Source organism: Capra hircus, chromosome 4, assembly GCF_001704415.2.
Source record: "Capra hircus breed San Clemente chromosome 4, ASM170441v1, whole genome shotgun sequence".
In the NCBI taxonomy this organism is placed as follows: Eukaryota; Metazoa; Chordata; class Mammalia; order Artiodactyla; family Bovidae; genus Capra; species Capra hircus.
This window is the reverse complement of record NC_030811.1, coordinates 8,696,408-8,723,389: the sequence shown is the minus strand read 5'-3', so window position 1 is coordinate 8,723,389 and position 26,982 is coordinate 8,696,408. Positions and strand designations below refer to the sequence as shown.

Genomic DNA, 26,982 nt, shown 5'->3' with positions numbered 1-26,982 from the left:
TGGAGAAAGGATAGGCTACTCACTCCTGGCTACTCTGGCCTGGAGAATTCCATGGACTGTATAGTCCATAGGGTTGCAGAGAGTCAGACACACCTGAGCGACTTTCACTTCACCTCTTGTCAAGTGTTTACTGTGTGTTAAATAGACCTGCCCCTATTTTGCAGGCTAGGAAATTGAGGCTTAGAGCAGTGAGAAGTAACTTGCCCATGACCATATATCTGTAGGTGTGGAGCTAAGCTTCAAACCCAGGTCTCCCTAAGTTCAGGGTACATTTTAAATGTTGATAATTCTTGCCCAATTCCCTTCTGCAAAAGGAGTGACCGGGGATTCACTGGCAGTCCAATGGGACTCGGTGCTCTCACTGTCGGGGTCCAGAGTCAATCCCTGGTGCAAGAAGTAAGATCTCGCAAGCTGCTGACCGCTCCTCCTCTCCCCCGAAAAGGAGTGACCATTCCCGCTCACTTTGAGCCTCACCACCATTTGTATTTTGCCAGATGCTAAGTGAATTTCTTTTTTTTTTTAATTCACAGGTAACTAGTGAGTTTGAACGTTTGGCTTCTTCTGTTAGCCATTTGTGTTGCTCTTTCTGGACATTTCCTTTGCCTTTTTTCCTTTGAGTTTGTCTAACTGTTCCGTTAGGTCAAATAATGTAGACCTTTTGAAGACCAGCGAAACAGCATGTTAGTTGTGCTTGAGTATAAGTTTTACCTGCTCTTCTCCACACACTCTAATAAGCATAATGATTTTGAACTAAGCATCTACGTACGCATATTACACAGAGTGTGTTGTCACATAGAAAGCGAGATAATCTCTGGATCAGCATGCAGAGGCGTCTGCCGGGGCCTGCAGACCCCGCGTTGCCATCAGCGTGTGGGCAGCGTCCTCTCACACTGCCCCGGTCCCGTGAGGCAGGATGTTTGTTGAGAGAGGACTAATCAGTAACCTGTATTTCTTCTTCAGGTTTGCCTGCGATGAGATTTCACTGTCTCCATTCAAAGGACATCCTTTCTGAGCCGCTGTGAATACATTTGGAATGATAACTGTATATTTGCATCTGATGGAGAATTAGCTGAACCTTGACTAAGGATTGCTGCACTGGACGACTTCAGAATATTACTCACCATGTCATCCAACCGGAGTCAGAACCCCCACGGACTGAAGCAGATTGGCCTCGACCAGATCTGGGACGACCTCAGAGCTGGCATCCAGCAAGTGTACACCAGACAGAGCATGGCCAAGTCCAGATACATGGAACTCTACACGTATCCTCCTGTGTCAGCCGAGGTCGTTTGCTTAGGATTTTGATCCTTTACTGGTCCGGCCCGTGACTCGTTAGAAATTTTACATCACGTGTTCTCTCTGCAGTTCATCCTATGATAGAATCAGTAAGGTTTGTTTTTAGCCTTCAAAGTTAACTCATGTACTCTTTCTGCGTGTACGAACAGAGGTGAAAGTGGCTACGTGGTGGTCTAAAGCAGCGCTGCTCAGCCCAGGAGCCGCTCGTGGCTGTTTCCGTTTGGAATCATTAGTCGTGGTACCCATGTTGTAAGCGCACTGTAGGTAATCACTTCAGCCAGGGCAGGAAGTTCTATGGCAGCCCCCTGCTTACCGCTGGGGGCTTTGGTTTCTGTATTGTCTGGGGCTGCCCTCATGCGGTGGGGCAGGGTGGAAGAGCTTGCATCAGAAGTGGTCTAGTCCACAAAGCAGGAAATATTTACCGTCTGGTCCGTCATGGGACAGGCTTGTGACTCCCATGTAAAGGGTCACCATGTGGAGCAAAAGTTATATTGTTGTGGCCTTGTTTTACAACTACGGTGTTCAGGTATTTCACTCTATATGGTCCCTGGTAGGTGCAAGGGACTGCCATGTGCTTGGAAGGTTGTGTGTCTGCTGTATGCAGTCGGCCCTCCTGATCCTCGGATGCGGAACTCCAACTGGACTGGCCATTTTATATGAGGGACTTGAGCGCCCACAGCTTCTGGCATGGGAAGGTGGAGTGGTCCTGGAACCTGACCCCCACAGGTACCAAGACATGGCTGAGTGTGTGTGCACCAAGGCTTACTACTTAACTTGTAGAATTTCTTGAGTCCATTCAAATATCAGAAATTGCAGTTGAAGCTAGCTCACCAAAGGGCGGATTGCTACTGATTTGCTAATTTTAGGAGTTTAAAGTTGTTAGTTTGGAGCAGATTTACGTTTAGAGCTTTAATGTGTATCAGTGATTGTCAGACTTGGTTATGTGATAGTCCAGGAGGCCGTCGACTATGCTAATATTTTACGGCCTTAAAAAAGTTTAACATTAATTTGAATAGGTATGAAACTATATGTCTATCTCTAAAATGAAAACTTATTGTGGATATAGACCACTATTCATAAATACACATATACTTAGGCTGTAGACTACTTCAAAAAATAGCCGCGTTGTTGAGCTATAATGCACATACCATAAAATGCACCCTTGTTACGTGTGCAGGGCAGAAGTTTTCGGCGTACTCGCACATTGTGCAACCGTAACCACTGTCTAAATTTAGAGGCTTTTCATCACCCCCCAGAGCAACTAACTCTGCACCCTTGCTAGTCACTTCCCATCTGTCCTCCCCCCAGTTCCTGGCAACTGCTAACCTACTTTCTGTTTCTATGAATTTGCCTATTCTGGACATTTCACATAAATGGAATCACGCAGTGTGTGGCCTTCTGTGGCTGGCTTCTTTGACTTAGCATAATGTTCCCAGGCCTCGTTCTTGTTGCAGCGCGTGTCAGCACATCATTCCTTTTTACAGCTGAATTTAATGCGTATTCCATATTTTCCTTATTCATCCGTCAGTGATGGATATCTGGCCATTATGAACCATATTGTTATAAATATTGTGTGTGAGTTTTTGTGTTTTGTGTAGGCATGTGTTAAAAAACATGTGTATATGTAAGAGTGGAATCACTGGGTCTTGTGACGTGTCGAATACTTTTAAGGAGGCCGTAATCTTTACAAATGAAGAGGATATTGATCCCCTCAAGAAGGTTGTGGCTTGCTAGGTGTGACAGGTTTTGTGGTTGGAGGTTTTGAGGTGTGTGTGTGGTTTGTTTTTTTTTTTCGGTTGGTTATTTTGTTTAATTCTTATAACTCCTAGAGCTAAAGATGGTGATTCCAGTGATGAAACAAGGCCCTTGGTTGGATTTCTGCATGCTAACAACAGGGGAGCGCTAGAATAGAATGATGGAAATTTAGCTGCTAGTTGGTCTCCAGGGAGCTTATTAGTTTTCATTTTTGACCAGCCCAGATTGTTCCTTGTTCAGTATAATGTTTTGGTCTTAGAACTCTTTCTCTGCTTGCTGCAATTACTGAATTCTTTTATTCTATAAATGTAGTTTGTCATTTTGATACTTCCCATTAAAAAAAATTTTTTTTTTTTTTTTTCAGAAATAACTCGAGTAAGATTCTTCTAGTTTTGTCTGAGAAGATAATAGTTTCATTTATTTAGTACATTTATTAAGAGTGGAGAATCTGCCACCCTTCAGCTGTTGCTGTAAAACTCCTCACCAAACCCTTCTGGGTTGGGACACACAGTTTTTCAGGGCGTGAGCCCACTATGCCCCCCTTTGCTGGCAAAACAATAGAACTCTTCTTTTCTACTTCTCCCCTCCCCCACAAAAAAGAGATTGGAGGTTCTGAACTTGACATTAATTCCTTAGGTATTATTTGTGAAATCAGAGCTGCCATTTGAGTCCTGGGTATCAGATGCTGTGCTGAGAACCATCTACATCTGCTTGGAGGCTTTCATCAGTCACCCACGAGGGCTGGTGGTAGTAACCCTCCTGCGGTGCTGTCAGAAACCCAGTCTCCCAGAGCTTGGGTAACTTGCCTAGTTGCTATAGCAACCAGGGCAGTGATGATGCTCATCTGAAACTCTTAGTAGCCTGACTCTAGAAACTGCCTTTATCCATTCTGTGGCCTTCAGATTCTGAATGTGAATGAGCCATAGTTCTCAATATATTTTCTGTATTTCCTTAGGAAGTTCCAAAAGAGTCTGATCAACCCTTAAAGATTAACTTTTAGGATGCAGATGAAACAGAATGTCTACTTGTGTTTATTAATTGAATTACTGAAAATCATAAACTTCTGCTCCCTCCTTCACCTGCATTTTTTAACATCAGTGTTATTTTCCAGTATACAGGAGCTCAAGTCATCTGGCACATTTTTCTAGAATGCATCTTCACTTCCATTTCAGTCATTTACACACAGCTTTTGGAAACTGTGTGTCACCATACCAGGGTTCTATCTCAGCCTCAGTTTACATAACAGTGTTTGTAAAAGCTATCTCTTTTGGGTGTACATTCAGTCTCCATGTAACTGCTCAGCTGCATCGCCCTTTAAAATAATCTCCCAGGCTGGTTTCCAGTGGCGGATGTTCTAGCCCTGGCTTGTGAGGTTGTGTTTCAGGTTGGGAGGTACTTCGGATCCTGGGGAGGAGGAGCAGACTGCGTCTCCCTTCTGCTGTCAGACCAGGGCCTGGTGGAGGAGGGCTGGCCGGGAGAAGGAGGAGGGGTCCTTTGCCTGTCTTCACTGTAGAGAGCAGCTCACAGCGAGATCTTTACCCTCTGTTTATCTTCGAGAAACATGTGACACATTTTCCAGAGAAAAGTAACCAACTTCTGGAAGTGGAACTAGTGTTTCTAAAGCGATTAGCAACCACTGGCACCCCCGATGCTATAACAAGAAGGTGGGTTATTATACAGCATAAATGTTCTTGATTTCTCAACTCGGAGTAGCAGAAGAAAGAGAAGGCAACTTGAGGAAAGGGGGGAAAAAAAGATTCCAGAGCACCTGAGTCAGAATGATCTAGTTCAGTTATTAATAACTTTGTTCCCAGCCGTTCACAAAGGCTTCCCTTTTCTCCTTAAAGTTCAGCCTGTAGCCCTGGCTCCCCACTGGATGCCTGTAGCAGGTCTGATTTTCTGTCTCAGGTGTGTACAGTACAGTGCAGCAACTTTCTTTTGTTTTTTTCTTTTTGGAGTAAAATATAGGAGTACATTCTATGCTGGTGGGTAAATAATAGTAGAGTTTCTTTCTTTTTCTTTTGAACTTGAAATGGGTAGTGACGTTTCCTATTTGGTTTCTTTCTTTCTTCTTTTTAAAATAATTCATTAATTTATGGTGGTGCTGGGTCTTCATTGCTCCACAGGCCTCTTCTCTGGTTGTGCTGAGCACAGGCTGCTCTCTAGCTGTGGTGGTGTTGGGGAGCTCGGGCTTCAGTAGTAGGTGCTCTGAAGCTTACGGAATCTTCCTGGACCAGGGATCGAACTCATGTCCCCTGCATTGGCAGGTGGATTCTTTACCACTAAGCCACCAGGGAAGTCTCCTATTTGAGCTTCTTGACACTACTGTGTTTCCATGCCCGGCTCAGAGAGCAGGTGCGGGTCCTGACTTCGGGCAGGGGGTGCGGCGTGATGAGGGGCCCCCCGTGGCATACCCGACAGCGGCTGGTCATGGCTAGCCTAGCTGGCAGGCCATCTGGTTAAGTTTGTTGGTTTTGCTAAGCCCCCGGTCTTCCTGCTTCTCACTTCCAAGTCATTCTTTTTTTTTTTTCTGAAGTTGTTATTCACCTAGAATCATAATTTTAGCCTCCCTTGGAGTCAGTTTAAACTTCTATGTTGATATCTTTCTCTTTTTCTTTTTCCTCTCTGCCTGCAGAAGTTCTCAGACACTTGACAGGGTCTGTTTTCCTCCCTGTGGTGCTGTGAGCTGAGTTAGTTTATTCTGATTTCAAAGTTCCTTTTTTCCCTGGCAGTTGCATTAAGGATGACGTACGTTCCTATTTCCTAGCCTGGTCTGCATACCTGTCCACAAGTTGGAATACAAGCATATTCAGAATTTGCAGTTAAGCTCTGTCCCCACAGTCTGCGTGGAGAAGGAAATGGCAACCCACTCCAATATTCTTGCTTGGAGAATCCCATGGACAGAGGAGCCTGGTGGGCTGCCGTCTATGGGGTTGGACAGAGTTGGGCCCGACTGAAGGGACTTAATAGCAGCAGCAGCAGCTGTCACAGTCTGTGACTCAGTTCGCATCACTGGGGTGGGGGCGCTCTCCCCCCCAGAGAGGCTCCTGGGCCCCTGGCAGGGCTGAGAGCCCCCAGGCCATGCAGTCCCGCCGCTGCTCAGTGCCCGCCAGCCGCGTGTGGCGTCGCCGCTGCCTTCTTGGTCGCCGGCTCCCCCCCACCCCGCCTGCGCCTCCGTGGCAGCTGTGGCCGTGGGGCTGGTGTTCCCTGCGGCAGCCGCCCTCCCTGCCCACCTGCCCAGGATTCTCTGTCCTGTATAGAAACTCGGGCTCTTCGAAAAGCAGATCAGACAGAAAGAATGTCAGATTGTTTTCACAGTGCCTTGGGATGGTCCCAGTCCACCTTGAGGTGACCGTGCAGCCAGTGAAGGTATTTGGACATCTCTCATCTTGTACTTTTTATTCAGGAGGCGTAACATTAATCCGGTTTTGCTCACCTAACAAGCATGGCTTTCATCAAATAAACCTAAATGTAGAGAAGTATTTTCTTCCAAATGTACGCAGCTCTTCATATATATATATATACACACACATATATAAACACACACACATATATATATACACACACATTTATCCATATTTTTAGAATAAGACTCTGAAGGATATAACTGGTTCACAGAGCGAAGAAATGCAAAAGGTCAGTAAGCCTGTAGGAAAATTTTTAACCTCTTATTTGTTAAAGAAATGAAGAATTTAAGACATTTTAAACCTATCGGGTTGACAGCCGTTTTAGAGAAGTGATTGTAGCCAGTGCTGGCCCACGTGAAAGAAGCTGGTGGGTGTTGCCACAGTTAGTCAATCTGCTATGATCTTTCTGGGGAAATTTAGAAATATAAAGACATAAAAAGGTACTTTGGCCCACTGATTTTTGTTTTATAACTTTTAACTGTCCTAAGGAAATGTGCTGAGTCATTAAAGTCCTTTTCAATTCTTAGAGACCCCACGGTCTGGAGCGCACCAGGCTCCTTTGTCCATGGCATTTCCCAGGCAAGAATAGTGGAGTGGGTTACCATTTCCTCCTCCAGTTATGTTCAAATTGTATGTGCCAGGGGTTCAGAATATTTTATAATTGGAAACAACGGGAAACAACCTCATTCTTCAACACTGCTGCTGCTGCTAAGTCGGTTCAGTTGTGTACGACTCTGTGGGACCCCATAGACAGCAGCCCACCAGGCTCCGCCGTCCCTGGGATTCTCCAGGCAAGAATACTGGAGTGGGTTGCCATTTCCTTCTCCAATGCATGAAAGTGAAAAATGAAAGCGAAGTCACTCAGTCGTGCCCGACTATCAGTGACCCCACGGACTACAGCCTACCAGGCTCCTCCGTCCACAGGATTTTCCAGGCAAGAGTACTGGAGTGGGATTTGATATAAATGGCCATAAACAGCCATTAAAAATTCACTCACGAATATTATTCATTGACATGTAACAATGTTCCTAATAACGGGGAATGCAGGGTATGAAATGGTTTGTGTGATGTGAAGCCCCAGGACACCATCTGTACTTTTGGAAAGCTTTGCGTAGCATGGAAAGTGTCTGTCCGTAGGTATTGGGCTTACGGATGGTGTTTTAAAACCTCATCTGTGCTTTCTAGACTGTCAGTATAGAACATACATTTTAAAATACAGTTGATTAGTTTTTGCTTATTTCCCTTGTGCAACTAGAAGTCCTAGTTATTTCACTGGCTTGCAAAATTCCTTCTGTCTTTCGTTACTGACACGGTACTGTTAAAATAGTTTTGGGGATTGAGAAACCAAATCTATCTTCCAGAGGAAACCCATAGAAATTATATTGGGTTGGCCATAAAGATGTTACAGAAAAACCCGAGTGAACCTTTTGGCCAACTCAGTAATCATATCGCGTAGTTGTCTCTGGAGGCAATTTTGGGGGTTTTATTAGTATAAACATGGTATGTGGAGCTTTCTTCTTCTAAATTTGATTCATGGTGTGTATACTCAGAGCAGTTTGAGCTTTGTTAAAACAAATTTTGTGGTTAATCACAAGCTGTTGCGTGCAGTTTTTGCCTTTGAAATAAATGTGGATTTATTTGCTTCACTTGGGATATTCCCTTTCAGAGCCGTACCTGCCACAGCCCAGAGAGAACTTGACTCTTTAGTAGCTTTGCAGACGACAGTGTAGGGTGGGTGCGGGCGGCGGGCCTGCCGGTGGCTGCAGCTGGGACGTTTGGACACAGCTTATAGTGCAGAGCCCTTGCAAATGATGTTGACACAGGCAGCTGCTCAGATTTCCGCTGTAAGTTCACCTGGATGAGAAGGGGTCGCAGAAAGTGGTTCTGTTCAGAGGGAAAATGGCTTGAGTTTGGTAGGAACTGAAAGTCACAGATTGATTCCCCAGATGTGTCGACTTTATGTTGTCAGGCTGGTGCTCTCTGGTAACAGACAGTGGCGGCCGGTGCCCAGTCATAAAGTGTTCACAGGCGCCCTGGGCATCACAGCCAGGGACGGCGTGTGGTCACACAGAGTGCCTGGATGCCCGAGGCGGGGCGGGCACCCAGGCGATGTCTGCCTGGAGCTTTGCTTGTCACTCGACCCCTTTCACAGTGACTTGTCCCTACCAGTCACGCAAAGAGTGTGTTTTGGCGAACGATGGAGCAGTTGTGGGATGCAGAAGAGTCATAGGCCTGTTTCAGAGGCAGGCCCAGGCTCTGCCGTTAATGGCTGAGTGTGGGCAGAGACCCCAGGTGTCTGCCTCAGGCCCCACTCACTGTCCCAGTCTGGCTGCAGTGCCAAAGGAACCCTTCAGGGAACCTTTTGAAAACAAGGTCAGCGTTTTAAAGGTCAGCAGCGTGGCCTTGTCAGGCTTCATTGCCCTAGTGTAAAGCAGCCAGCCCACTGACTCCCGAAGGAGGCTTCTGTTTGCTTGCCCCCGTTTCCTCCTCAGGGTCCCCAGGCCAGCTTCTCAGATGAGGAGCAGCTAGGCTTTGGGCTGAAGCTTTGCACAGTCAGGCACAACTGCCCATTTTATGGCCTAAATCTTACTTATAGGAAAAACTGCATGGGCTTGAGAGTAGATCGCCGTGGGGGCTTTCTGCTATGTAATTTTTGATTTTAGATAACATAATCCTGTTGTAAACCTAGACTAACAAGGCGCACAGTGAAAACCACACATCTTCTCAGCCACACACCACCCCCACCCCTTCTCCCCATCGAGTCTCTCCATTGCTGTCTCGGTCATGTCTGTCTGTCTGCGTGTTACCTGCACACACATATACAGAAAAAGAGAGTTTGTTTGCAGCTTAGAAATATACTTTAACACCCTTTCCCAGGTTTTAGCAACCGTGTGCCTGGGATGGTCCCCTAGTCATCGGTCCTGCAGGGAACTTGCTCTGAATCCTCCCCTGAGTGTGAGGGCCAGTCTTGACGCAATATTGTTTTCTGCGGCTGTCTCACCACCCGGAATTGTTCCTGTCTGCTCTAGAAGCAAACGTCTTTGTTGAAGACCATAGAGAAACACATTCTCCTTGATTCCTTTGATAGCATTTGCACGTTAGTTAGCTGTGGGGTTGCCTTAACCATTGGTTCTGTTACATAAATGCTATTAGACATGCTGAAGATAAATACTCTGAAACCAAAATTAATTTTGGCACGTAGCAGCCTGGATGCAAAATATGTTTATTTCGGATTGTTCATAGTTAGGTCATCTGTTTAATTTTAGGGTTCTGACTTAGTTATTGTTAATTTAGTGTTCTATTTTATTTTTATGTTCTATAGATACTATTCTGGCTTGTATGTTTCCTTTTTCTGTGGTGTTTCAAGTATTATAGGGCTTCCCAGTTGGCTCAGATGGGAATCTGCCTGCAATGCAGGAGACCTGGGTTCTATCCCTGGCTTGGGAAGATCCCTTGGAGAAGGAAAAGGCTACCCACTCCAATATTCTGGCCTGGAGAATTCAACTGCATGACTTTCACTTTCTTTCAGCTATTATAAGCTATCTCAAATGCTTTAAAGCAGTGGAAGGGTGTGTATGTGTATGTGATGCAATATTTAATAGTCTCATTTCATTAATTTGAAAGTCTTTGATGATGCGCAATACAGAAAGCTATTATTGCAGAGGAGATGCTCAGAGGAGGGAGAAAGACGCTGACACTATTGAAGTTGGAAGGCTTCAAGAACTAGTGAAAGCTAAGTGAACCTCAGAAGAGGAGTATAAATAAGGAGGAAAAAAATGAGAAAAGGGAGAAAGCCTTGCAGAGTTTTGCTTGAGGGGGAAAGATGGATGTGAAAGTGGGAAGTGGCACCACGAGAGGACACGAGGCTGGCCAGGAGTAGATGCTGTCAGGCTGGCCGCCGGACTGTTTCACCGGCTTTGACACTGAACGACTCCAGATTGTGGTGAACCTTGCAGACCAGGTAATGTGTTTGTTACTGTTATTTTTTGAAAGCGGTGTAGGTCCACAGGGATGGACATATGACTTAAGAATCCGTGACTTGAGGAGGATGAATCTGGAAGCCAAATGGAGTTAAAACCGGAAAGAGATCAAAGGCACAGGAAGACCAGCTTGGTCTTGGCAATCCAAGCGCGATGTTGTGCAAGTTCTGAACTAGGGTAGTGGTGATGGAAACAGGAAACAAAAGGAGCAGATTTCTGGGCTTCTGGCTGAAGATGAAATTTGTTTTGACTTTCCCATTGGTGGCATCACTAAAATGATCATAATAAAATCATTTTAAATCAGTGAAGACAAAGAATGGAAGAGAGCTTAGATGAGAAATTTAACCGTTTGTTTGTTCTTTTTATTTAATGCAAAGCAGGCTGAGTCGCCGCACTGGTCCCTGGGATGTAGGAAGCCTCGCCTTAGAGGGAATGTCCCCCGAGGAAGGTGCCAGCCACAGCCCCGCCGGCCCTGTAGGCCGGAGAAGCTCAGAGCCTGAAGGCTCCGGCCTGGCAGAAGGTGGAGGGGTGAGAGGTGGTGCTGGGAGGTGAGCGATAGCCCCCGAGTCTGCAGACCTAGAGCCTGTCACGTCCCTCTCCTCGAGTGTGGAACTCCCGACAGCTGAGAGCCTGTATCCCAGGCAGAAGACTCGCTGCTTCTGTTTAGGACACATTGAGTGGGCATTAATTGCATTAATTTGCAAACAGGAGGCCTAGCAGAAGTTGGGATAAATAGGAACTAACAACCGTGGCTGTGATAAGAAGTTAGCATTTAGAGTGACTGGTCCATCATGCCGTACCAGAACACTGCTGGTGATGCTAGGGACAGAACAGTTCTCTGGGAAAACTGAACAGCCTGAAAAATAAATGCATTTGTCGACACAAAAGGTGAGCCGTGCAGAACTATGGCCCACCAGCCTCCCTCAGGCCAGTGGTGTTCTCAGTTGGTTTTTTAGTGCCTTATCATTATGAGTACTAAGGATTAATAGTTGTATGAAAGAACAGAATAGGCATAGAATGAAAGAGAACAGGAAGAAACTGACAATACAGGGAAAAGAAGAAAATGTTTTTAGAAGTAACATTTTTGAATGTTAGTCACAAAGTCTGTGATGAGAAGCTCCTCATGGCAGTAAGTTAGGAACAGGACACTGTGAGAAGAGAACTCACATTTGCAATGGCAACTCAGGTTTTAAAAAGAATAGTAATAGAAGACCCTGAAGGACATTAAAAAGGAAAGATACGAGGGCAAGTAGCTTTGCAAACAGAAGCAAGCCAGGAGGCCCACTATCTGACTGTTAGAAATTCTAAAGAAAAACATGGAGAGGAGAGTTTTTGAATTTATAATAGTGTTCATAGAGAGTATAAAATAACTTCTCAGAAGTGAAGATGTTAAATCACTAGTGCTGAAGATAATCAGGAAGAAAAGATGGATCCTGCAGACAAAACCATGAAGTTTCTGTGCACATAGAATTAAGAGAGAGCCAGCAGCCTGCGGGTTGAATGTGAGAGCAGGACAGAGTTCCTGGATTAGCACTGCTGGGAAGGTGCAGAGAGCAGTCAGTTCCCAAGAGTAGCTCGTCCTTATGAAGAGGGCTTCCCTGGTGGCTCAATGGTAAAGCATCTGCCTGCCAATATAGGAGACTCAGGAGACTCAAGTTTGATCCCTGGATAGGGAAGATCCCCTGGAGGAGGACATGGCAACCCACTCCAGTAATCTTACCTGGAAAATTCCATGGACAGAGGAGCCTGGCGGGCTACAGTCCATGGGGTTGCAAAGAGCTGGGCACGACTGAGCGCACACACACATGGAAGAGGCACAGTCAGGGAAAATGAACATAGTTTAGCAGCTCGAATACTGAAATAGTTGGAGCCTAGCAGCCTGTCTTAGGCTATCAGTCTATCACAACACAGTTAAGAGCACCATTACAGTAAGTCTTAATAAATAAAAATAATAAGAGGACCAAAGTGGTATGTAGGCATTTGCTCAGTAGTAGATACATGACTGGCTTTGTAGCTTTGCTTCTGGTTTTAGGTAGTAAAGCATTTCTAATTGTCTTTAGCTAATTGGGCTTCCCTGGTTCCTCTGTGGTAAAGAATCCGCCTGCCAGCGCAGGAGACGTGGGTCTGATCCCTGTGTCGGGAAGATGCCTTGGAGGAAGAAATGACAACCCATTCCAGTATTCTTGCCTGAGAAATCCCATGGACAGAGGAGCCTGGTGGGCTGCCGTCCTTAGGGTCACAAAAGAGTTGGGTACAACTTAGCAACTCAGCAACAACAGCAGACATCAGAAGTTTAGGTTTTTTATGTTTTGCTTTGAAGGTTTTTACATGTTATTTTCTGTCTTGGAGTTTTCAACCTTTTATCATAAAAAAATTTCAGACAGACAAAGAAGTCAAAAGAATTTTACAGTGAAGACCCATTTTATTGGACTTGCTCAATCACGTATCTATCTACCCTGAATCCGTATATCCATCCATCCATTTTATTTTGCGTGTTTCAGAGTGAGCTATAGACAGCAATACACTTCTCACTAAATGCTTGAGCATGTACATCATTAGTATTTGAAATTTGTTTGTAGTTTCCAGTCGAGAAGCTTTGTCTAGCACATTTGCCTAAGGAACCCAAAAACCTACCCAGATAGAGGGTGTCTTCATCCCTTTGGAAGGTTCCTTAATGCTTCCCAGGGCATCCTGGCCTCCCCTACGGCAGCTACCATAGATTAGTTTGGCAGTTCCCAGGAGTTCATCCAAAGGGCAATAGAGAGTATGTTCCCCTTCATGTAAGGCTGCTTTCATTCAGGGCGTTTTTGAGATTAATCCGTGTTATCTAAGTGGCAGTAGTTTTCTTTCCCTTTTGCTGAGTCATATTCCATTGTTTGAATACCACAGCTTCTTGATTCATTCTTCTAATGATAGATACCTGGGCTGTTTCCCTCTTTTTTGGCTATAGCAGGGGGGAAAACTATATCTAAGTGGAGATCTTTTGGGGAGATGCTTTTATATCTCTTGGGCCAGCAGAGCAGTGGAATTGCTGCATTGTGTATTAATGGTATGTTTGACTGTGTAAGAAACTGACCAACTGTTTTCCCAAAGTGGCTGTATCATTTTGAATTCATGTGAGCAATGTTTGTGAATTCTAGTTGCCCCACAATATTGCCAACGCCTGCTTGGAACGTCATTCTCTCTCATTTCAGCCGTTCTGGAAGTGTGTGTCATGGTACCTCATGGTTTTTATTTGCATTTCCCCAGTGATTAATGAAGTTGAGTCATTTTCATACGCTAGTTTACCATTTGTATGTCGTCTTTTGTAAAGTATCTGAGTCTTGGGGGCTTTTTGGGGGGATTAATATGCTTTTTATTTTTGAGTTGTAGGAGTTCTCTGTTTAGGAGGCCAGCGTTTTCTCAGACATGTCTTGCTGATATTTCCTCCCAGTCTCTCAGACTTGCTATTCCTTTTCTTAATGGTGTTTTTGAGTGAGCAGGTAGTTTATTTTGAGGAAACCTAATTTGTTTATTTTCCTTTACAATTATCTTCTGTGACCTATGAGAAACCTTTGTCTGGATCACAAAGATACTGTGTTTTCCTCTGGAAGCTTTGTGGTTGGGCTTTTCCATTTAGGTCTTTGTGTGTGGTGTGAGGTGGGGCTGGAGGTTGCTCTTTCCACCAGGTGGCTCTGCAGTTATTCCAGCATCATTTGTTTCCCCCCCAGGGGCAGTTTGGTGCCTTTGTTAAAACTGCCAGTGTAAATGTGGTTTTATTACTAAAATTGTTTCACTGAAATGTGACCAGTGTAACGGGAGAATGTATTACTACTTTGATTTGTTTATATTTTGCAAAGTATGGTTGCATCTATATTCATGTGGGATTATTGGTTGCTGTTTTCATTTTTTATAATTTCTTACTGTAGCATTATGAAAATTCTTGAAGTCAGATAGTATAAGTCTTCCAACTTTGTTCTCCTACCTCAGGATTTTTTGACTATTCTAATTCCTTTGCGTTTCTCTATAATAAGTTTTATTGTCAGTTTGTCAATTTCTGCCCTAAAAATCACTGGATTACAATTGGTATTGTGTTGAATTTTTTTAAAAACAGTCTTTTTGAGATATAATTCACATGCCATACAATTCATCCATTTAAAATGTTCGTTTCAATCGTTTTCAGTATATTCACAGGTATATTCAATCATCACATTTTAGAGCATTCTGATCTCAGAAAGAAACCCTGTACCTTGAGCTGTTCCTTCCTTAGTCCCCTGCCTCCCTGCTGATCTCCTTTCTGCCTGTAGATTTGTCCGTTCTGAACATTTCATGTAATGTAATCATGCTTGATACGTGGACTGAAGCTTATGTCCGAAAATTCACATGTTGAAGCCCCGACCCCAGTTTTGCAGTGTTTAGATGGGACCTTTAGGGAAATACTTAAGATTAAATGAGGTCATAAGGTAGGGCCCTGATCTATAGGATTGGTGTCGTTAAGTCTTAAAGACCCTCCAGACAGTATTATAAATGTTAGTTTTAAATCATTCTTCGTATTTTAAAGAATTAAGGAAACTAGTCTTTTATATTTGCACAGCTATTTATTATTTCTGATGCTCTTCATTCTTTTCTAAAGATCCAGGATTTAACCTAGTATGAATTCCTCTGTACCTAGAATTTAAGTCTGTACTACATGAACGCTCCTGATTTTATTTTATCTGAAATTACCCTATTTTGCCTTCCTTTTTGAAGAATACTGGTTAGCACTGCCTCATGTTTTCCATGCCTGGTTGGTTAATGATGAGGGTGATGTTAATTTGGGAATGAAAGTGGAGTTGAACTCTGGTTAGAAATTTTAAAAGAGCATTTAAGAGCGCCTCCCCCCACCCCACCCCCAATTAAAATTTTCCTTTCAGTCTGTTCTGTGAGGCCCAGGGCTCCTTGCCTTGTTTCAAGGTCCTCTGAGGAGGTGAGGCTAAAAGAAAATAACAGTGGGGTGAGAGCGTGTTCTGTGCACAGAGAATACTTTGTGAAGAAGAAAGAATTCTGTGGTTAAAAGTTGTTAAATACCCTAGCCCTGCTTTCCCAAAAGAATGGCTCTTTGATACCTGAAGAAGTGAAGTCACTCAGTCATGTCCGACTCTTTGCGACCCCATGGACTGTAGCCTACTACACTTCTCTGTCCATGAGATTTTCCAGGCAAGAGTACTGGAGTGGGTTGTCATTTCCTTCTCTAGGGGATCTTCCTGACCCAGGGATCGAACCCAGGCCTCCTGCACTGTAGGCAGACACTTTACCATCTGAGCCACGGTGAAGTCCCTACCTGAAGAGATACGTAAACTTTATATGTCCAAAGGAACCATATACTGAAATGCTCATTATTTCTAAGTTAAGCTCTTTCCACTTATTAATCTTTTTAGCATCTCTCCGTCTTGATATCTGGATGTACCATGCCCATTGCTTCCAGAGCCGGGTGCGCCCTCGGGTGTCGGTCACTGCCTGCTTACTCTGCAGGCTTCACCCCCGCCCCGAACCCCCAGCCCCGCCTTGTTCTTAGTCTGCAAACCATTAAGGACCATGGGAAGAATCTGCCCCAAAAGAAGAAACCCTTTTAATATCAAGCAAGCTCAGGTTCAAAACTTACAAAGCGATGAGAGCACATTAGGAAAAGCCGGTGCGGGGCTGTGGACGTCTCTCCTGGGGCTGTCACTCTCGGTGTCCAGAGGAGGGCCTTGTGTGGGAGACACGCATCACCTTCAGGGCGCACAGGTCCAGAGGAGCAAGGCTGTGTGTGGCCTTTAAGAATGAGTCAACCAGTTTATTTAACTTTTCTTTATTTGCTTATAAGAATGTTGTGATACATCGTTTCACGTCTAAACCACTGATCTTTCAGGAGGTGAATATAAAAATTCCACCTAAGAATGCATTGTGTCAGATTATAATTGGCAGTATTTCCCTAGTGTTACTTAATATGATGCGTATCCTGAGTGGAGTCTTGGATTTGACTCCAAATATGTGAATTTGGTACATATATTACTGTTTTTATAACCATTCTGTATCCTGTGACAGTGTTAAAAACAGCTGCATATTATATCCTCAGGATCCAACAATATATGTAACTAAGTCTTTGTGTTTGACAAATAGGATGTTACAGATTTTTTTTTTTTACCATCTTCAGCATTGCTGTCATAGTTTGCTAACTAAAGTAATTGTATACTTCCATGATAATTTCTGTACAGTAAATGCTTGTGAGGATAATGACTGTATCAAAAAGAATGCAGTTGAAGGTTTTTGAATATTTGCACATTTTAGTCCAGAAAAATATGTGGCAGTTTGAGCTCTGACCCCAGTGAATAGATGCTCCCTGTTCCTGCACTTGTTTGACTGTTTTTAAGACCTTTGTTAATCTAATAGCTAGAGATTGATATATTGCCAAGAAATAGAGATCAGTCTGAATTAGGTAACCTAAAAAGTTCCCTGGAACCAAACACCTAGAACTGGTGTTTGAAATGTGAAAGGGAGTTAAAAAAAAGTTTAAGTGAGAGTCTTGGTCCACATGAGCAAGTCAGCATATAGACCAAACAGCAGAACTGGAGCCTCAGGAGCTACCAACAGAAGGGCCTTTAGAGAGCACTTCCAAGTGTATTGAAAACAGTTAGTGATAAGAGTCCAGAATATAAAGGGACAAAACACTATGGAAATAAGACATCATTTTAAAGAAGTGGGGAACTTCTGAAAATGTAAAATAAAGTTATTAAAGATAGATTTTTCATTGTTGAAAGAAAATCACCTAACCCAATGTGATAGGTAGATCAAGAAAAATTATACAAGTTTGAACAAAGATAAAGTGATGGATGTAACGGACATAAATTGAGATATGGAGCTAAAATAAAAATGGTCGACATACATGTGGTTGTGAAACCTCCAGGAAAATATTGAACGTAGCTCAGAAATGTTGAAGAGGAAATAACCCAAGAATTTACCAGAATTGATGAAAGCTAAATACTGTGCGTGTCAGATTTTAAGGCCCTGTCACAAGCGTATGGATACAATGTGCAACTCTAGCATAAGAAAAGAGCCACCACAGAATAAAGAAGCTAGTGATCCAGTACAGGGGAAAGTGGAGGAAAGGAGAAGCTTAGAGAACAATGATGAAAACAGGAAATGCAAGACAAGATGGTAGAGATTAATCCGTGTATCAGTATAAAAACAGTATACGTTTAAAACCAAGTCCTGGGTGTTCATTGGAGGGACTGATGTTGAAGCTGAAACTCCAATATTTTGGTCACCTGATGTGTAGAGCTGACTTATTTGAAAAGACCCTGATGCTGGGAAGGATTGGGGGCAGGAGGAGAAGGGGACAACGGAGGATGAGATGGTTGGATGGCATCACTGACTCAATGGACATGGGTTTGGGTGGACTCCAGGACTTGGTGAGGGACAGGGAGGCCTGGCGTGCTGTGGTTCACGGGGTCGCAGAGAGTCAGACACGACTGAGCTGAGTGACTGAAGAAACAGTTTCTTTTTTAAAGGTAAATTTTACTGTGGTGATTTGCAGTAGATAAGCCAAAACACAGATACATAAAAGTTGAAAATAAAGAGGTGGAATACAGGTACTTGAGAGAAATGCTAAGCATAGAATAGGAAAACCCATGTTAACATCAGATATGATAGATTCTTAAGACCCTGTTGTTAAGAATAAATGTGGTTACTTCCTAATGATAAAAAGAACAAGTCACTAGTAATATAATTCCAATTTTGTATGCTTATTAACAGGACCTCAAAATATATGACAAATATTTTAGAGAATTACGAGACTTAATTGGCAAGCCCATAACTGAATAGAGGGATTTCAGTAAAATTTTCTCAGTAATTAATAAACAGACAAGTCATTGACAATATAGATGATTGGAAAAACAAAACTGACCAGCTTGCTATAACAAGCTGTTGTGTCCAAGTTAGAGAGTGAACATTTTCTCAAGCATGTGTAAAGCAAATCATCACGTATTCACCTATAAGTCTCATCAAATTTTAAAGAAACCACCCAAAAGGTAACATTCTCTGATTAATTTTAGCATGAAACTAAGTGTTTTTTTTAAGGTTAAAAAAAATACTGTTGAAGTCTAAATTCTAAACTCTGTCAAGATAAGTAGTAATGGAAAAAAATAAATAATAACTGATAAAAGAAAATACCAGACTTAGGTGATACACCCAGAGGGGTGAAGAGCAGAAAGTCTACTTACGGCTTATGTTAAAAAGAATGAAGAGGGAAATGACAGAGCTACTCAGCCAAACAAGGATTTATAGAAGGCAGATGTAAAGGAAGGAGTAAGTTTAAGGACTAGAAATATGAATACAGTGATGGAAATTAATGCATTTTAAACTGGTTCCTTAAAAAGAGTGGACAAGCCTCTGGCAGAATTAAGCCTATTTTAAAAGGGGGACCATTAAGTAGGCATTTTTTAAAAAAGAAGACTGAACTGGGCAGTCTACTTAACCTCTTTTGTTTTTTTTTTTTAGTTTTTTATTTTTTTAATTTTAAAATCTTTAATTCTTACATGTATTCCCAAACATGAACCCCCCTCCCACCTCCCTCCTCATAACATCTCTGTGGGTCATCCCCATGCACCAGCCCCAAGCATGCTGTATCCTGCGTCAGACATAGACTGGCGATTCAGTTCTTACATGATAGTATACATGTTAGAATGCCATTCTCCTTAACCTCTTTTGAAATGGACAGTTTTCTAGAAATAGCAATACGTATGGTTGAGAAATGAAAGACCATTTATAATGTGGGATTCTCCAGGCAAGAACACTGGAGTGGGCTGCCATTCTTCCTCCAGGGCGTCTTCCCGACCCAGGGAGCAAACCTGCCTCTCTTGCATCTCCTGCATTGGCGGGTGGATTCTTTACCACTGCACCGCTAGCTGAAACTATGTTGTCAGAAAGAAATGGCAGAAGCAGATGTACAATTTGTTATAATTTTTTTGTAATATAAAATTTGAAAACATGTAAAATAATTGCATGTATCGTTACATGTTTAGTTAAATGAAACTTGATCAGTCCTGTCTAGCTCTTTGTAACCCCTGGACTGTGCCTGCCAGGCTTCTCTGTCCGTGGGATTCCCCAGGCAAGAATACTGGAGTGGATTGCCATTCCCATCTCCAGGGGATCTTCCCAACCCAGGGATGGAACCCAGGTCTCCTGCATTGCAGGTGGTTTCTTTACCATCTGAGCCACCAGGGAAGCCCTGTTGTTACATGGTGACGTGTAAACCATTCATAGCAATGCTAAACATTGGTAGACATTTGCCCTTTAGGGAGGGGGAGGAGGCGTGGGATTGGGGAGGAGCGCATGTCAGTTACACCCTGTTCCAGTCAACCAGAAAGTCGGTGGGGATTCTTGGGCGCACTGTAAGGTTTGTGCACACTGGGTCATGAGTTTGAGACAGCGGGTTATATGTTATAACCTGTGATTCTCTATTTGAAGTATTTATTCAAGTGACTTAGTGTTTTATGACATAGTTCCCCTGGAGGAGGGCATGCAGCCCACGCCAGTATTCTTGCCTGGGGTATCCCGCGGACAGAGGAGCCTGGCAGATTTTGGTCCATGGGGTTGCAGAGAGTCGGACACGGCTTAGTGACTAACACTTTCACTTCACTTTCTTTGATTACCACTGAGATTGAGGCGTTTCTTAGGTTTTTGGCCCCTAAACTACTAACACATGTTTCTTTCTAGCCTGTGGGTTTTCAGTTGGAATCTTTGTCATGGTTTTTCTGTCTGAATAAGTATCGGCATCTTAATTTTATCCAAGGCAGTCCCATGCACAGAGAAGCCTGGTAGGCTGCAGTGCCTGGGGTCACAAAGAGTCAGACACGACTGAGCAACTAAGCACACAAAGCGCTTGCAGATGAACCGAAACAGGAGTGAAGGTCGTGACAAAACGGCCCGTCTCCACCTGTGTCCACAGTGCGCGCCGTTGCTCCTCTGGGATTGGTCAGCCTTAGGCATCCCTGACTTTCAGCTGCGATAGAGGACTCCATCTCTTGAGCTACTGTGTTTTCTGCTTTTTATTAAATATTTTTCATTTTCAGAATGTCATTCATTTCATTTTAGTCACTCAGTCGTATACGACTCTTTGCGACCCCATGGACTGCAGCATGCCGGGCTTCCCTGTCCATCACCAACTGCCGGAGCTTGCTCAAACTCATGTCCTAGTCAGTGATGCCATCCAGCCATCTCATCCTCTGTCATCCCCTTCTCCTCCCGCCTTCAATCTTTCCCAGCATCAGGGTCTTTTCCAGAGAGTCAGTTCTTCACATCAGGTGGCCAAAGTATTGGAGCTTCAGCTTCAGCATTAGTTCTTCCAGTGAATATTCAGGGCTGATTTCCTTTAGGATCGTGTGGTTTGATCTTGCAGTCCAAGGGACTCTCAAGAGTCTTCTCCAACACCACAGTTCAAAAGCATCAATTCTTTGGTGCTCAGCTTTCTTCAGAGTCCACAACTCTCACATCCATACATGACTACTGGAAACACCATAGCTTTGACTAGATGGACCTTTGTTGGCAAAGTAATGTCTCTGTTTTTTAATATGTTGTCTAGGTTGGTCGTAGCTTTTCTTCCAAGGAGCAAGCGTCTTTTAATTTCATGGCTGCAATCACCATCTGCAGTGATTTTGGAGCCCCAAAAAATAAAGTCTGTCACTGTTTCCATTGTTTCCCCATCTATTTGCCATGTAGTTTGGTTAAATCCACTTACAACTCATTTTAAAGGTTCTGGGTATTTTTATATTTGTAACATACACTTCTGGAAATATTCATAGCTTAAGCATCAGAATAGACTATGGTCATAGCCTTTTGTTTTCCTGAAGTAGATAATTGCTTTTTTTTCACTTTCCACTTTCTCTCTGTACCATTTGCCACTTTTCTTACCTTCTGATCCACTCTGGGGACAGTTTCCCACCAGGTAATGGCATTAGATGATCTGGAAGGTCCAGAATTCTCTTGATGACTTCCTCCAGAAACTTCCATCCTCGTAGCTGGCTGGCTCTTCGCTTGATTGGTGTATAAAGGGGATCTTCACTCTGGTAGGTTTCCGTTGCCGTTTGGAAACACTGACACCGCAGTATCTTGTAAGACACTCTGTTCGTGTTAATGACTGTTGACATTGATGATGCACGTTGATCTCCTTGACTTTTCTCCAAGTCACGTTTATAACTACTGCACGAGTGTTCACCAGTCAAACCAAGCCCGAGGGGCTGGTGTCCCTCCTTCTAAATCGAAGAAGGGGCAGACGCCGGGGGGAGCTCAGTTTGTGGGCCTGGAATTGTACAAACGGCTTAAAGAGTTTCTGAAGAATTACTTGACAAATCTTCTTAAGGTAAGATGTTTTACATTTATACTGAACATTTATAATAGAATGCACAAAAATGAAAAGTCGTGAAATAACGATTGTGAGTGAGTTTTCCGTTGCTCTTGGCACTGACGTGTCTGTGCCTGAAGAGGTGCTGCTCTCAGGCCGTTTGCCCGTTATGAAGATGAACCCTTCTAAGCCACATTCTGTTAACTTCTTAGATTAGAAGTTTCTGACACCTTTCCCTATAGTAGTACTTTCCTTAAATTACTAACCATTTGGTGTTTGGTGGTTAAAAAGCAATGAACCTATTAATTTAAAGCATATAATTATGAATTCAAGTTATCTATGTGTATTTTGAACCCACTGTAATATTCTGTATTAGGTATGTGAGTGACTAAGGTTATCCAGCCTCTGGTAATCACATTTTTCCAACGTGTTCTGCACACGTGTGTATAGAGATTTTTTATTTACACAAATAATGTCCAAAAAATTCCAGCATGCTCCAAATTTGTTTTTCTTAATATATTTTGCAAAGTAACTGGAAGCTTTAACATCATTTAACAGAGCAGAGTTGAGTGAGCACAGTCGTGACCAAGACAGTATCTTTTTCATGTTCCCAAGCAGTCTTGATGAAGCCACTGTGTCCTCCTGGCTCTGATTCGCAACACTTTGTAAAGTGAACACTGGGATTGATTGTTCTTTAGTATCGAAATGATGAACAATGTGTTGTGTGCTGAAGGGTGTTGATAGGCCTGCCATCAGCGATTTTTTTTTTTTTAATTTTTTAAAAAGGTCATCTGATATCATCCAGAAGAGCTTAGCTTTACATGTTTGGGTTCATCCCTTGTTATTTAAATCTAAATGAACACAAATTTGGTTGTGTCAAGATATGGTCAGGTTTCCACCTGGCTTGTTGGGTCACTTGTGCACCCGTGTGTTTCTGGAGCTTTGTTCAGTAGCTTTTTATTCTGCCAGTTGGAGGGCCTGAGGCTGACAAGTTTAGGGGTAGCCCCAGGCCCCGAGTTCATGAAGGGGCTGACCACCACCAGCACCGCCCCCCCCCCAACCCCCGCCAAGCTCCTGGATTTCTCTTCTGCAGCACATTTTAATGATATTGCAGTTTAATGCCCCATTTTTAAAGGGTAAGATGTCATTTGTGGATGTTATTAATACCTAAGAAAAAATTTCAAGTTAGTTTCCTTTGAATAAAGATTTGTGGTTTAAATTGTAAAAATTTCAGTAAAAGTAATTTTTATAACTTTTAAGTAAATTTAATGAAGAAAGAAGATACATTTAAAAATGGAATAGTACTGGCCCCATGACCTAAATTGTTAATTGGATGTCTTTTTTAACAGAGAAATTACCGAAAAATAGGGATTTCCTTAACCTGTCCCTATTTATGAATATAAAGGAATTACCCTCATATTCTGCAAGTTCCGTCTTTTACAAATGTATATGCATGTTTAATACTGTGAAACAAGTTCCAGTTTGGGATGAAAGAATTTTTGTTAAAATTCTCTGTAGTCTAACCCTCGTGAGCTACATTCTTGTGAGAATTTGTAGTAAATGAGTATGTTTTGTGTATAGAATAATTTAAAGAACCCGTCTATCTAAAACCCCGAGCATCAATGTATGTTAACACAATAGATTTGTTTCAGTGAACTCTTATCTTTAATTCATCACGTGACAAATTAGTTATCTTAAAGCTTTAGTTGCCTTGTTTCTAGGACGGAGAAGATTTGATGGATGAGAGTGTACTGAAGTTCTACACTCAGCAATGGGAAGACTACCGGTTTTCAAGCAAAGTGCTGAACGGGATCTGTGCCTACCTCAACAGACATTGGGTTCGCCGCGAATGTGACGAAGGACGGAAGGGAATCTATGAAATCTATTCTGTAAGATTTGACCACACACCTTTCAGATGTGTGTTTTTCTTGGAGATGTTTCCTTTCCAGCAAGGGATATAAGCGGATAGTGAGCAGCTTTCAGACAAGTGAGCTAATTTTCAAAAAATGGCCCTTGGATGTTTTGTGGCAAGACAGGAGAAGTATGAGTAATTGGAAGTTCCAAAATACAGCCTGCATGCTTCTGCAGTTACTGATTTAAAAAGCCGACTGTGGGGCTGAGCCTAGAGCTGTCGCCGTCTTAGCACAGCAAGGCCTGCAGGCAAAGCGGGTCTCCTCCCCGGGACTCGGGCCTCCATAGTCATCCCTTGTAGCCTTTAGGGGTCAGGGAAACTGCTTCCAGGAGCAGACTGTGATGTGAACTTCCGTCCTGCCCACTCACTTTAGGAAGTAATGTCACAGAGTTCAAAAATGGATGGGTTTTTAAAGGACTGCAGGAAAATGAATTCTGAAGAGGCAAAGTCTGAAATGTTAAAATACCTTCATTAGTATGTTTCTTCAGTCAAGGAAGCTTTTTCCAAGGCCCATTGGTTTTCAAAGTGTGGTCCCCAAACCCTCAGCATCATTGTGACCTGGGAACTTGTTAGAAAGGCAAATATTTGGGCCTCAAGCAAGACTTGCTTAACTGGACGCTCTGGAGGTGGGACTGGCCAGCGTGTTGTTAGCAGGCTTTCCAGGTGGTTCTGATCCTCATTCTAGTCTGAGAACCAATTAAGGCAGGACTTAGACCCCCAGATGGAGAAGGCAATGGCACCCCACTCCAGTACTCTTGCCTGGAAGATCCCATGGACAGAGGAACCTGGTAGGCTGCAGTCCATGGGGTCGCGGAGAGTTAGACACGACTGAGCGACTTCACTTTCACTTTTCACTTTCATGCATTGGAGAAGGAAATGGCAGCCACTCCAGTGTTCTTTCCTGGAGAATCCCAGGGACGGGGGAGCCTGGTGGGCTGCCATCTATGGGGTTGCACAGAGTCGGACACGACTGAAGGGACTTAGCAGCAGCAGCAACAGCAACAGCAGTAGACCCCCAGAACAGCCTCTCTGTTCATAATGGGCTCGGATACACGGACAGTACCTTTTTTGAATGGTGTTAAAATGTCAATTCTGTTGCATAATGAGATTATCTCCATACTCACGAATGCTGCTGTAATAGCAGTGCTTTGTAGCTTTACAAGTTTAATTAAAAGGAAAACATAATGTGCCATAGATGCATAACAGATTTATCATTTGTATAGCTCAGTTTCTATACCGAACTGTTACCTGCTTCTTAATAATGTTATGTTACATAGCTTTAACAAAGCTTTCTATGTTTAGTGTTGATTTGAGCCTCATGTAGTTTACCTTTTCTGTTAAAAATAACTTCTTGAGACTGAAAATTGTCCGTGGGAATCAGCATGATTTTGATTTCCCCCTGACCGAAAGTACCCTGCATGTGCCCTGTAGTAATGTCACAGGCTCCTACAAATCATTACGGTCTTTAAACTTTTTATATACTGTTTTCAAAATTTGACTGCTTTTTTTTTTTTTTTTTTTTTTAAGTTTCAAAATTCATAGTTTCTCCATCCTTAAATGCTGTAGTTAGTTTGGAAGTGCACTCTGTAGCCACAGTTCTTAGCAGAGGCCAGTGGACGCCCCTGTCTGGAAACAGTGTTTCCTCTGCGTGCTTTTCCATGAGGCTGTTGAACTCACAGTGCAAATACCAATTGACAAAGCAACGGTTCTCACACAGTGGTCTCTGGTTGCATTTTCCAGAATCTCCAGGAGATGGGGATGCTTTGTCATGAATTACAAAGTTTTCCTTTTTTCCTAATAATTTTTTCTTTTCAGTTACAGAAGGTTGTCGGTTTCCTTTCAAGTCAACCAGAGGACATAAATTAATTTCATTATCCACATATTGAAGTGATGCAGCAAGACTTTCCCCCTGATTCTGTCCCTCTGAACTTCCTCTGGCTTACCTTTGGTCCTGCTCTCTCAATCTTGCCTTTCTTTCTTCAAAGCGACCAGTTGTCCAGAGTTAAATCACATCTGTCTTACGCTGTCTCAAGTTACAAAAATATTGGGAAAAAGTTACTTTTGAAGGTGTAGTGTCTTCACTAGCCTCCCTCCTGCACTGAGGAGGCCTGGGGAGTTGGAACAGAGGGTGTGCACCTGGAGAGTGACTTCCCAAACCTCGCCCCCCAGGGGGCGTTTCTCCTGAAAACCAAGACTCTTCCCTTCCCAGCATCTTCTTTGACAGACTAGTTCCTAATTCTGAAATCACCTTTTTATTCTAATAGAAGACTTGGGTATACATTGTTCATATCTTATTAAAGATATTTTCTCTTAAATACTGCTTTCATGCTGCCCTTTTTTTGGTAGAAATTTTTCATTTTGTAAATGAAGTTTACATAGAATTTTTTCAGAACTGTATGTATAAACCTAGTTTTATCTGTGGTTAAATTTGGGAAAAAATAAGACTGATAGCATTTATATAAGTTTCTCAGCAGTTTTTGAGTATTAAATTCTCTTAAGTTTGAATTTAGCTGAATAATACCTCTCTCAACAGTTTAAAAGCCATATATGAATTAATATTTCCCTTTTGGAGGGGGTGAGCATTTTATAGTAATCGTCTGACATACCCTTTATGAGAAGTTTCAAAAGCTTTTTAAAAAAATGCATTATAGGCACACACATAAGTAAAATGGGAAATTTGAATACTTTATGTATAATAAAGGTTTCTCAGGTGGTGCAATGGTAAAGAGTCCTCCTGCCAATGCAGGAGACACAAGAGACTCAGGTTTGACCCCTGGGTCGGGAAGATCCTCTGGAGTAGGAAGTGGCAACCCACTTCAGTATTCTTGCCTGGAAGATTCTTAGACAGAGGAGCCTGGCAGGCTACCAGTCCATGGGGTCGCAAAGAGTCAGACACAGTTGAGCACGCAAGAAAAAAGAGAACTTTTTAACTCAAGAGAATGGCTCTCTGATTTCATCATGACTTTTTAACCAAGTTTATAATTAAAAATATTGATACTTATAATCTGGGATTAAGGCTGTCTCCTACAGCTTTGAAAAAACATAGTAAAAGTATAGCCATTTAATACTGTTGCTTTTTCTTTTCATCCAGCTTGCATTGGTGACTTGGAGAGACTGTCTTTTCAGGCCATTGAATAAACAGGTACCTACTTGTGCGTGTTGTGTTTTCCTTTTAAAACCCCTTCCAGGTGTCATACCTTAGCCTTTGTCTTTCTCAATCCTTTGTAACATCCTCAGAGTACCTCTCATCTTGCCTCTGATAGATTTAAATGTGTAAGAGCTATGTAGTAACAT

The 26,982-nt window shown here is 42.9% G+C and overlaps 1 protein-coding gene across 5 annotated transcripts in view; it reads left to right on the top strand.

The window, feature by feature from the left end:
• CUL1 (cullin 1) overlaps window positions 1-26,982 on the top strand; it is an 88,580-nt gene that overhangs the window by 33,634 nt on the left and 27,964 nt on the right. For all 5 annotated transcript variants that reach the window (XM_018046827.1, XM_018046824.1, XM_018046823.1 and 2 more), the window contains exons 2-5: window positions 961-1,262; window positions 21,620-21,794; window positions 23,498-23,665; window positions 26,780-26,830. In XM_018046827.1, the coding sequence (XP_017902316.1) occupies window positions 1,123-1,262; window positions 21,620-21,794; window positions 23,498-23,665; window positions 26,780-26,830 (534 nt within the window). In that variant the 5' untranslated portion in view covers window positions 961-1,122. The remainder of the gene's footprint in view (window positions 1-960; window positions 1,263-21,619; window positions 21,795-23,497; window positions 23,666-26,779; window positions 26,831-26,982) is intronic.